Source organism: Aquila chrysaetos, chromosome 19 (assembly GCF_900496995.4).
Source record: "Aquila chrysaetos chrysaetos chromosome 19, bAquChr1.4, whole genome shotgun sequence".
NCBI classification, from domain to species: domain Eukaryota; kingdom Metazoa; phylum Chordata; class Aves; order Accipitriformes; family Accipitridae; genus Aquila; species Aquila chrysaetos.
The window spans coordinates 11328747-11341525 of record NC_044022.1 but is presented as its reverse complement, the minus strand read 5'-3'; the positions used below and the strand labels follow the sequence as shown (position 1 = coordinate 11341525).

The 12779-nt window shown below is 39.1% G+C and overlaps 1 protein-coding gene across 10 annotated transcripts in view; it reads left to right on the top strand.

Moving 5' to 3' along the window:
- The window catches only part of GRIA4 (glutamate ionotropic receptor AMPA type subunit 4), a 239553-nt gene that overhangs the window by 195752 nt on the left and 31022 nt on the right, over positions 1-12779 (top strand). For all 10 annotated transcript variants that reach the window (XR_003927502.1, XR_003927501.1, XM_030042306.2 and 7 more), the window contains exon 13: positions 585-832. Coding sequence is in view for 8 of the 10 variants with exons in the window: in XM_030042306.2 (XP_029898166.1) it covers positions 585-832 (248 nt within the window). In the remaining 2 variants the exon portion in view is untranslated. The remainder of the gene's footprint in view (positions 1-584; positions 833-12779) is intronic.

Here is a 12779-nt window from a genome sequence, read left to right as displayed (position 1 = left end):
ATTTGGTCCAAGTTGCTGTTTCCATCTTTTACTGTGAACCATGTCATGTAATGTTGTGCAGCCTCTCTGAATGTAAATTGAATGAATTCTGGACTCTGAATTACAAAAGCTGAAATCTTACTTAAGCTATTGTCATTTTGATGGTGTAAGAAGTGGGTATTACAACTGAGAAATGCTTCAAGGTTCAGCTCAGTATTTATGGGGAGATTATTTTTTTTTTTCTCTTTCCCATACAGGTTTATTGTGGATATCAGTTTCATATATAATTCCCCTAAAACACACTTTACATCACTTTGTGTGCACTGCCTTTATCTAACAGTAAATTCAGGTCTTAGCTTTGTAGTTTTTTATTGTGACTGCTAGAGACTAACTGGACCTAAAAATAATATCTGATTTTATAGTATTGATATTGTTATTTCTTGTTCCTTTTAAAATAATCATGGAATTCAAAGAAAATCCTTATCCAAGTATGATTTTCCCAACCCCAGTTATTTGATAAATTAAGTATGATTGGTTTTTTGAACAGTGCCATTCTGAAATGTTGCAACATTCTTTTGTTCTAACTTCTTTTTAATTTTCTCCAGAGATCAAAAATAGCAGTGTATGAAAAGATGTGGACCTACATGAAATCAGCTGAGCCATCAGTGTTCACTAGGACTACTGCAGAGGGAGTAGCTCGTGTCCGCAAATCCAAGGGCAAGTTTGCCTTCCTGCTGGAGTCCACCATGAATGAATACATTGAGCAACGAAAGCCATGTGACACCATGAAAGTGGGAGGAAATCTGGATTCGAAAGGCTATGGCGTAGCCACACCGAAGGGTTCTCCATTAAGGTGGGTGGAATAGTATAACAATATAAAATGTGTTGTTATAGTATTCCACCTTCCCTGATGTCCCTGATATAGCTCTTTTTTGTTTTGTGTGTGAACATGGTATGTTATTTTTCTTTTCTTCCATTTCATATTTTTTTGATCAACAAAGGTAACCATTTCTAATTGCAATATGGATTTAGCAGCTATAGTTGGCGTATCTTTCAAGGCCATATGAAAACCAAACTGGTTGAACACTAGCTACTTGAAGTCAGCCTCAGTAGAATTAACATCAGCTATTCTATTTCATCAGCTTTCTTCACCAAATTCAACCCTTTATAGCAGTATTATGCCTACATTATCTACATCAATAATATGCCTACATTTTATGTTTTGTTTATTGATCTTGGCTGCTGATTTCTGAATAAGAAGCCGCTTGTAACATCTCTTTTAAAGTGTCAGCACCTGGAAGCAATTAGTCCTTCATTAAAGCAACTTCATTAGAGTACTTTTTGTTAAAGCACCTTCTTATTTAGAAAAAAAAAAGTTTGTGTTTCTAGCATTATGCATTTCAGTACTGCCTTCAAACTCACCAGTATTTTCTTTATCATGGTATCATTCAGTCAAGTAGGAGAGTTTTTGATTCACAGGCAGAACATAATTTGCTTTTCATTCAAATTGTCAGGAAAACAGAAGTGAAGGTACTAGTTCTGTGTTAAAATTGGCAGTATTTACCATTGTGTTGTCTTTATTGTTTAAGGCAAACAAAACTTGCCTTTTTCCTCTGGGAGACTTGCCAGTTTTCTTCAAAGCAAAAGAGAAGGTAACAGACTGAGGGAGTGTGGCCTGTGGAGTCTTACAGCAACAGGGCGCATGTGAGTGGGAGAGAAGGGATGGCCCGCGGAGCAACCAGCATCCCACTTCTCAAATTTGTGCTCATGATAAGGGATTACAGCAGGCTCTGATGAAATAGATTCACAAAGGGGATGAAGTGAGTTGAAGGGAGGACTTGCAAGTGCAGGTGGAGCCATATTTCTGTGCAGGAAATAACTAGGGAGGTACCTGTCTACATCAGTGACCGCAGAGGAGACATCATTACCACTGTGCAGGTAACAAGACTCACTCTTAACTCACCCATTTAACCTGCACATAATACCACAAACCTCAGTAGTCTTAACTGTGTTACACAGATGGGAATAGGAGTATCATCAGATTTATTTCCATCCGCAGCAAAAGAAGATTTGTATTTGCAGGGGAAAATCAGGCCAGTTATTTCAGTGATTGAATATGAATTTTTGGTCCTTAACATTCAGTACCTCTCAGATTTAAAAATTGCCACCTTCATGGCTGAATAAAATAGTAAGGAGGTGAGAGAGGGAAAATGACAACAGTAAAAATATTACTTATAAAGAAAAACATATCCAGAACTCATGGGGTTCTTAAAGGTAGAAGGCAATTGATAATAGGAGAGGCTGATCTATTATCTGGGTATATTTTCAAAGCACTTATTTTTTATTCTAAGTTTCTAATAGATTGCTATCTCCTTCTCAGTGTTTCAGGCAACCTAGAAGTGGCAGACAGCACTGCAGTTTAGTGGAGCTGCTTTCCCATAGTAAGGAAATGCCCATTGCTGACACAGTCATGCTTTACTGTGCCAAAGCTAGGGCAAACTTTTTAGGAATCACTTTAGCTGCTGTCATATATATCCTAGCAGTGCACTGTTTGCTCTAAGCATGCTTTATGGTGCTCTTTAATCCCTCTCACTTTTTTCTGCAGAATATGCAACACCAACAACAAGAGACAGCCTATTATAATGAGCACTAGTAACCAGTGGAAGTTAGTTTGTGTCAAATTTGGGCTTATTTCAGGTTTGTTCACTTGGCTAGATACAAGTAATGGGGATGAGACATAAAGCAGTAAGAAGGAAGAGGGCCTAGCAAGTCAGTTTAAGAAGACCAAAGAGAAAGAGCACAACCATGATTGTAAGGATCAAGAGTGAAATCCTGGTTCCATGCCAGCTAAAGACCAAGCTCCCATATGTTTCAGCGAGGCCCCAGTTTGCTCTAACTGGGGGTGGGCAACTATCATTAGGGTGATGTGATCAAAAGCATTTAGTTTTTCAGATCTTACCTTCAATCATTTTTCAAAACGGGGAATAGGGGAAATCCTACCCAAACTGAAAATTGGACCAAATCTTCTTTCAAGCTGTCTCGACTGGCTGTCCATGTCCATACCTTTCCCGAGCCTTTCTTTCACATGTGCTGAGCTGCTTGTTCTCCTGCTGCACCCCATTCCCTCTCCAGCCCCAGTGACAAACCTCAGGCAACACATCAGTGCTGCTTACCTATTAAAAACATTAAGCAACACACTTAATGTTCTGGACAAAAATAAAGAACAAGCAATACCTCACATTCATACCACCTCTTCCTTGTATGTCTATAGACAGTAGTGCTTACTGAAGAGGGGAAAAGCTTCCTACCCCTGAGCTTTTGAACAGAAAAGACTCAGCTGTAAATTTTGACTGCATGCTTCAGTATTTTCTGAATTGTTTGAAATTGTAGAATACACTGGTTTTGCTGTTTTGACTGCATCCCACATGGTAATGTTTCTGTTACTGATCAGATGACTTACGTAACTGCTTCCTGCCCAGATAATTGCAAATATCGAACATGCAGTTTGAAATCCGTGAAGTCCATGACTAGCTAAGCTCATTACATAAATTAGTCAAAAGACATAATTTGCTATGGGAGTTGTAAATTGTATTTTTTATTTAATAATCATAATTTCCTATTTGAGTTATGTGTAGACCACAAATTACTTGATGTAGTTCACAAATAATTGCAAGTAGCATATAAATGTTAAACATTCACACTCTATTCTTGGGCTGTTCAGGAATAGGGAAGAATATCAATTTTTTCAAATGAATTATTCATATCAAATTATTCACTAAACTCTTTGAACACCTATTTCACTAGAGATATTTTAGTCTTAGTCCTCCTCCTACTTACAATGATTATAAATCAGGAGTTTTTTCACTGAAATGTAGTAACAGCTGCATAAAATTGATGTGAGTGTATGGAGAACCAGACCGTATATTTTCACACTTCTAACGCTGACAGAAAGTGGAGTAATCTAAATCAGACTTCTTCTTGTAGCATAGGACTAGCAATGGTTCCCTGCCATCACATCACCAGGGTCATGTTCATTACAGAGTGCATATCCATCACTTCACTCATGCAGATGAAATCCACCTGTCAGAGCGATCCACGGACTGGTCTCTCTGTTGCTCATGACCCTACACATGAGCAGGGTAGTGGATTTTAATTTGAAACTCTTCCTTATTGGGTTCCATGCTACACTCCTGCAGTGTTCAACCAGTACCTATTGGCTAATTGGCATGATTTATTCTCAGTGCTGGTGCAGTATTAGGATTCATGCATATCACTGGATGGAGGAGAATGGGAAATGCCTGATGTGTGTTTCTTTTATGCCCACCGGGCAGTACCATGTTACACATCATGTGTGTCTCCTTCCTTCCTTCCTTTTCAGTGGTATTCATTTCTATATAATGTTGTAAAAGACTGACATATTCAAGAAGGAACATGGGATTGAGGGCAAAGGCTCTTATCACAACAAAGATTGAGTTTCTCTCATGGCACTACCCAGCTGTCCTTACTGTTTCCTCCTCCTACCGCGGTAGGTATCCTTCCAAAACTGCTGTGTAGTAATTGGTGTGAATTAATGAGTTTTTTTCTTCAAAGGTGGTGTTTTCAAAGATGGTTAAGAGAGTGCTACTTGTCTGCTTAGCAAGGCCTGCCTTCGTAAATGTGTTGTCATTAGAAGACCTTCTCATGGCCAGTCTTCTGGCCATTGTGGATCACCCCTGACTCATCTGCCTTGCCACTTGCAGTAATCTGTGTTTCTAGAGGGCAACACCTGGAGATCTTGTACTATGCAAATCCTGTGGCTTGCATGCCTCTCTGTTTTTCTGTTTTAGACATGTAGGTATCATAAACAAGTTTGAATAGTGATGAACATGAATGAGTTCTCCACTCTAAGAGGTAATGAGGAAGGAAGTAGGGGCAATATTGTCTTAAAGGTACACTAAAAGCTTTTTCTACTTTTTGTACCTTGAAGCTGTTTGATGCAAAGGCAAGTGACAGGTAGGACTAAAAAATGAGTTGTCGTCGTCATTGTTTCTGTGACTGTTTTAACTAAGAGCATTTGGCTGTCCTGTCCTGCAGCCAACAGTATGAGTGAAACCTGTTCAGGTCATGAGTGTCTGGTGCGACACTTTGAGTCCAGCCAGAAGAGAGTGGCAGAATTAAATGTAGCCAAATAATAAAAACCAATTGTGAATAGATTCGTTGGTGCATTTTAGAGATTGGTGATGGTTGTTCACCAACCTGATGAAATCCAGAGCTATCCTCTATTGCAATTATGGTTAACATTTATAGATATGAATCTGGGATTCTCTATTTCATTATTCAAGTCTCTATTCTTTTTATGGAGTAAAGTAACAACTCTGGTTTGACTTTTAGGAGGAATTCTTTATGTTCTGGAGAGGAAGGCAAAAAGGTCCATGTGGTGATATCTGGTGGTTCTTTGCAAAGTGACAGCTAGTGACATGAACTAACTCTTTACACCAATTAAGGTGCCAGTTCTTTATCCATTCTTTACTGTGTTTGTATTAACATGAGGTGGGAAATGCGGGAAGTGCATCAGTGAAGCAGGTGATGCAGATGTAATTTTCTGATCATTCTAGCAACTTGTGTGAAGTGCAGAGTACAATGTGAGTGAAGCTATGGATTTTAGTTTCCATCCCTTGCAAGGGAGGAGTGCCCTAGAGAGTGTTTGGGGTGCAAAAGGCATCCTAACGGTGCCCTGTCAACATTGTATGGATTCTCCTGTTGTATATAATTGTGCAATACTTGAAAGAGATTTACCCTAGAAGTGAGGGCTCTGTGGTGGAGGGAACTTTTTCTTGACGAAACATGAGTTTATGTGAATAAGGTAAAGAGCCATTGTGATGGGAGTCTATGCATGCATGGGCTTTATAAACTACCATCTTGATCTCAGTGACTTCATCTAGTCCTTGTTTTCCTGAGGTAAATCCCTAAAATTGCCATTCTTTCATTGCTTTGTTTCAGTGTGGTACTACAGCTGACAACGTTACCTTGGCTTTTCAAGGGTATATCCAGTGTGGTGCCTTAGTTAGAAATGTAGTGTTGAAGGAAGACTTATTTTGGTAATGCATGCTGGCTTATACAAAATTTTGGCAGACCTTACACAGGATGGGATATTCCCTATTCTTGTTTTTGGACGTGTTTTTCATTGACTTGAAACAAGCTTGGGAAAATAAGGGTAAATCTAATAGAATAATTTCTTCCAATGGGACCATTAAGTTTTTTATCAAGTTCTGTCCTTGATATTTTCAGAGACCAGAGTATAAGGAGCTTATTGTGGAAGGAATTCCCAGATCATCGTTCACTGTCAAAGCTGTTTGTTGTGAACTTAATATGTTATTCTGATGTATATCCCAGTTCTCTTCTTACCCTGGTTTTGTAGATCAGTGAACTGATAATTCACACCAAGCTCTGTGGGAAAAGAATCAGAGTCATTACACAGTAGTCATCTATAAGGATACATAAAAATTTTTCCACCAAAACTTCTTGCGTTCTCTAGTTTCTCATGATTTCTATAAAATTGGATTTGTGTGTACAAAAAAAAGGGTATGATATTTACAGATTCCCTCTGAGTAAGAGGAAAACTAGAAAAAAATGTTAGAGCTGAGCACCCAAATTACTTACAGAGTCAAAATTTATTTATTCCAGAGGACGTCTTCCACTAGTGTTTTTCAAAGGGTTTGTGCTGTGGAAATCCATGAATCTTCACAAAAAATAGACTTTTCCCATGAGTGAAGCTTCCTTGTGCAAGTTGTGTTGTATCATAAAGTAAGCATTTCTGTACACCACTCTTTGGTGTACCCTATATTGTTCAGTTTTCAAAGGACTTCATAGATTTTTTTAGTTTTTAACCAATATCATTGATGTAGTGATTCTAGCTTGTGGTCTTTCTAATTATCTGGGCTGTATTGTTTACTCAATGTTGTGTTCCTGTTTCTAGAAAGGTACAGAAATAGGCAAAGGTAATGTATGCTTGGGTCACCATGGTGAGGTCTGTGCCCTATATGCTTTTGAGCATTGTTCTGGCAATTCAGAGAGAAGAACGGGTATTTCCTCTGCTGGCTAGCTGTCCTCCAGCTGGCAACACTGGCATCCAAAGACCTTCCCAGATCATTCTGAAGGCAAGCGACCTTCACAGTGAGGAGAGATGCAGAGGAACCAGGTTTGATTTTTTTTCACGTGTTTCTCTTCTCCTGCCAGAATGGCTGGTCTTGCCCATAATCAGCGTGTTACCCACAGAGGCAATCATTTCAGCAAAGCACTATAGGAGCTAGAAACAGGTGTTAGTTATGTTTGATGTAGAGAAGATATAGAGACAGCTGGTGAATAATGGAGGTTTGAGGATAAAAATGATTGATGTGAAATTACTGAGTTTGACCTCTATTCTTTTAAAGTGAGGGGCAGTGGAGAAAACAAAAAGCCCTGCATAGTTGTGGGGTCATCTGTTGATATTTACAAGAACAGGATTATAGTCAGGAGTTTCACTTACCAAGATTTTACAAGGTCATTTCTTTCTGTGATATAAAATGATTTGAAAACTAGAATGTGATCTGTAACATTTTATGCATATTGTAAACATTATCCTGTTTGACTGATGGTGTAGATCATACTGTATGACTTCACATAATATTCTTCCCTTCACTGTAGGCATAACAAGGCTTGAATTACCACCCCATTATCCATTCAGTGTCAGAGCTTATAGCCTGGATATTTCTCAAGCAGGTCAGATCCTTCAGAGCTTGTTGGGTTTTCTGTCAACTAAAAATAACATTTACAAGGTAAAAAGGCAGAGAGTGGGCCACTGCTTAGCAAAGAATGTAAAAGTCAGGGGTCAAAAGAAGATCAGTGAAAAGAGAGCCTGGCAATGAATGTTAGCGAGTTGTTCTTTCAGCTGATCCTGGGAGGCATACTTAGTTTTGGTTACCTGGATTATTCTGTCTAAAACCAGAATATCTGTTTTAAAAGTAAAAATAAAGCCTTGAGAATAGAGATCAGAATCCCAGCTTGCTCTGTTCCCCAGTGATGCCTATTGGATTAATTTTATAATTTTTAATGAAGTTAAGTGTCTTCCCCATACAAAAAAAGTGCAATAAAAAAAGAGGAAAATTTGATGATGGCTAATAAGCTCCATTGCAAGATGTACGAGCAAATGTATTTAAGCAAAATCTTATACTTGGAGTTTTGCCCTTTCTTGCAATTTTTACATATAGAGGCAAGAAATAGTAATAATCCTGACTTAAGTCACCAAATTGCAGTGAAGAGCACTGTTATTGAGAGGGTTTCTGATATTTGTATCTTTAGAAGAAAACAACTCATTAGTGTCCATGATGTTGCACTCACTGCATTTTCTCTGTCCTGGCAAAAAACCTACATCAGTGTATCTTTCAAGTAATTCAGAGAGCCATCTCTGATCTACTTTGCCCCACAGAGCCTATTTCTTCGTTGCCACTTGCAGGAAGTTTTCACCCTCGGACTTCAGGGGGCATTCATAATTAAGCAAACCTCTCAGTGGGTCTGGAGGAGAAAGCAAAAGTAACAGGAATTTGTTCTGTTGCCATTTCCGTTTTCCTACAGTACAAATGACATTAGAAGCAACCATTGGAAGGCAAAGCTCTTCCAAGAAGAGCTCTTCCAAGAAGGCCAGCTCCCATTTTGGTGGCACAGTCACATTCTGGTACCTTTCTGCTAATATCATCCTGCTCCTTACTCCAGGGAAGGTCCCAGGATTTTAGTGAGAACAGTGGTGAAATGAGGTGCTCTAAGCAGGAGTGAAAGGACAGAGCATGGAAACAGCAATAAAACTATTGCATAGAAAAGTAATTTTTTAATTTTTTAATCTAAACATTGCAATGGCCATAGGTATTTTTAAATTAGCAATATAAACAGTATAAAAGGTGAAACTATCATTCTGTCTCTTAAGATTTAGCATTGGTTTAGCAGTACGATGAGGCTTTTTTTTCCTTTGTTTTTCCTTTTTTACAAGATATTTATACAAGAGCTTTGTCCTTCTGATATTTAGTGATTACTAAAGGTGAAATTTCTGTGCTGTCATATAGAACTATTGCTTGGGCCAGGCCATGACAGTCAGAACCAGGACAAGTTTTATAACAGGCTTGTTTTCTACAATCAGGAAGAAATCAAGGCATCAAAAAAAAAATCAGTTCTTTTTTCATTTGTCTGTTTCAGATACTTAAATGCAAACAGATTAGGAGCTTCGTGATATCAAATCTGTCCAAATGAAATTTGTCAGGCTGTTCACTTCTCTGTCAGGTAAAAAGGGGCATATATTTAAGTATAACCAATGAACTTCCCTAAAACTAGCAGTGAAGACCAGAATGTCTCAAAAATACTGATACCATTGCTGTGCACACGTCTTACTGACTTTCTGGACGCTTGCCGAGGTTTGATAAGCATTAATCCCCAGAGTGTGCCAGTGGGATACAAAAGGCTTATCATTGTTTCCAATCTATAGATCCTCAGAGGAACAAATTCTGCTTCTTGGCACTTAAGAAATAAATTTCTCTTGCCCTTTTCCCTGCTGCTTCCCCAATCCCTTGTAAAGCAGCTCAGCAGAGGGCAAGATGCAGCCCATTATATTTTAACAATGCAGCTCGTTATTATTTCTCTCTTTTCTTTTCATTACAACTCTGGCTGGTTAGGTGTCAATTTCCGGGAAACTACCAGGCTTCAGAATATGTACTCATTAAGGGCACAAGCCAGCTACTCTTTGAAGCTGATGGTACAGTTCCCGCCAAGTAAAAGGCCTATCCCACTAAGATAATAATTGTCCGGGTAAATTGTAGGTAGACTAAAGCAAGGGAGCAGGCCACTGAAAGGCATCTTAGCAGCTCGTAACAATACCCCTCTGTGGAACTGACATTTGAGGAACAAATAGCACCTGAAAAACAGTTTGTGATTAAGCTGTGTGGTAGTTGCAAAACTGCCCACTTCCAATTGACAGTAAGTACTAGAAGGACTCCCAAGAGACACAAAATGGCCATGTAGTCTTTATGCAGCCTGGGCTTTTGTGAGAAATCCCCAACCAAAAGTAGGGAAATTTATTTTCTTTCTTATGGTTTCTTTTAGCTGAGAACAGTATCTTAGACTGGCACACTGTGTGTGATGGGAGTAGGCATTATGGAGGGAGTGAACATCCCAGAATGAAAGGTGAAAAGATGTTGCCAATGAAAAAAGCACAAAACAAGATTCAGGAGTTTTAATATATAATCTAAGCTACTCTGTGTCTTGGCACAACATCTCTAAAATGCAGCTGTTTCCCAACATCAGCAAGATGTTCCCAAGGTGCTCAGGTTCCAGATAAAAATGACCATATGTGCATCTCACTGAACAATATAAGTTTAAAAGATTGTATGATAAAGCAGTGACTTGTGGTCCATCAGTAATTATTTCTCTGAACTGATCTACCTTGTGTGTGGTAGAAAGTAGAGCCAAAACTACTGCTCTTTTTCTCAACTGTCTCTAGATAATCCTTTGCTCAAGTTTGTCTGTATTTTTATAGCTATAAGCCTTGCTCCCATTTTCTGCCTTCCTTCCTCTGCTTCCCATTCCAATTAAGTGACTGAGTAAGAGCTTAAATCAAAGCTTAAAAAAGATTTAGCTCCTATTTAACCATATATTTAGCAAATCACATGATGCTGAACAATGCTGTGTGTTCTTTTGTTGAGTGAAACTCTCTTTTGGCAGGTTTGTCAGTCAAAGTAGTCAAAGTTTGACTGCAATTTTCCCTCCACTTTTTTAAAGCCAGAAGTCAACTGGATAAAAGTGGTCCAAGCCTGACTTGATGCAGAGACCTATTTTATTGTTACACTTCAGTTATTTCTTTCTACTCTAAAAGAACACATAAAAAGAATAATCTGCCTCCAGGACCCAGAGAAGACAGAGCTTTTTTTTTCTTTTTTTCTTCCCCCCACCAACGTGGGCAGGAATAGCATCTGTGTGCAGGAAGACCCAGATCCCTTGCATCTTCCGTTACTAGCAGCAGGGATGAACGAGGCCCGCAGGTGAGAGCAGCCCCAACATCTGGCAGCCCATCTGTTACCTCCAGAAGAGGCTTTCTGTGTACATAATTACACATTAGGCTCATTTTAATCTGTTGCTTATATGGTTCTGTTTAGTGCAGCCAAAATTTGCAACTCTGTCTTAAGAGAGGCTTTTACGTTTAGAATGAGACCTTTGGCTTCCTTGGTATGGATGTAGGCACTTGATTTTGTACACAGCAGTGTGGAAATCATTTTTATAGCATTTTATGCTGTGTCATTTGTGTGGTTCAGATCTATTTTGCATCTTAAAACTCTGAGTCTACAGAAAAACTCATCAGACCTGGTTGGAAATCTGCAAATTACTTCCTAGGGAATATCTTGACTTTTTCTACATAAGTCAAACCACCCAAATTTCAGGTGCCTAAATGTAAACATTACTAGGCAATTTTTCAGATTTTTACATTTTCAACAAAAATTTTGAATTTGAAGATTTCCACAAAAGCTTTTTACTGGTTGCATCACAAAACAGTAAGAGCCAAGATGTAGGCTGATGCTCATTTCTTTATTGGTTTTAATTAAAAAGATTATGTCCTTCTGTGTGCAAAGCTGTGGGACCAGCGCACATTCAGATAAGCTGCACTTTCTAAGATCCAGCTCCTCAGGTTTTAATCAGTATATGATACTATTTTAATTATATTCTATATCTGCTAATGATATTTTTTCCTTGAAATCCACATAAACATTTGACAATTAATTAGTTCTGGTTGTGCAGAGTTTAAATAATGCAATGCTATGAAAGTGTAGTTGAAAGTGAACAGAAAGTCACCACAGTTTCTTAAGGATTTAGGAATTTTTCCTAGCATGGTTAAATAAGCAGGCTGCTACTTTTGGCATCTCTTTTAGATAGTGTGCAATTATCCAAGGCAGTTTCCAATTAGAGTGCTTTTAGTTCATCCAATTTGTAGGCCACAAGAGAAGATACTGTGGCATCAAATAAAATAATTACAAATGTTCAGACCACATCTAGAATACTGCATCCTTTTTTTGGCCTCCTAATTCAAGAAAAACATCAATAAATTGAAGCACTTTCAGTGGAAGGTGATCAAGATGGAGTTGGATCTGGAGCACCTGCCCTGTGAAGAGAGGCTGGGGCATCTGGGCTTCTTCAGCCTGGAGCAGAGATGTCTTTGGGGGGATCTAACAGCAGCCCCCAGTGCCTGTGGGGATGTCTTCAAGGAGATGGAGCTGGGCTCTTCACAGCAGTGCGGGGCAGGAAGGTAAGAGACAACAGGCATAACAGGAAGGTAAGAGACAACAGGCATAAGCTGAAACAGAAGTTCAGACTGGATGTAAGGAGGAACTTTTTCCTCTGACTGCCTGAGGACATTCTGTTAGTGACACTGATTGCCCAGAGAGGTTGTGCAGTCTCCATCCTTGGGAGTTTTCAAACTGTGACTGTGACTGCCCTGGGCAGCTGGGTCTGACCTCAGTGCTGACACTTGTGTGAGCAGGAGGTTGGACCAGAGACCTCTTGACGTGCCTTCCAGACTGGACTATGCTATGATCCTTTTTTGACAATTATGGATATGAAAAGGACATCTTCAGCCATGACATTCGATCTCCTGGAACTACAGGAGTATTTGGAAAGTTGTAGGAGCTTACAGAGAGGGATGTTTACAATTTCTGCATAGTAGAAGGTCTTCTCCCCAACTTGTACAAAAGCTGCTCCTGAGCACTAGGCTTCAGTTATGATCTCTGTAAATCAAAAGTCAATCAGATTGTTCT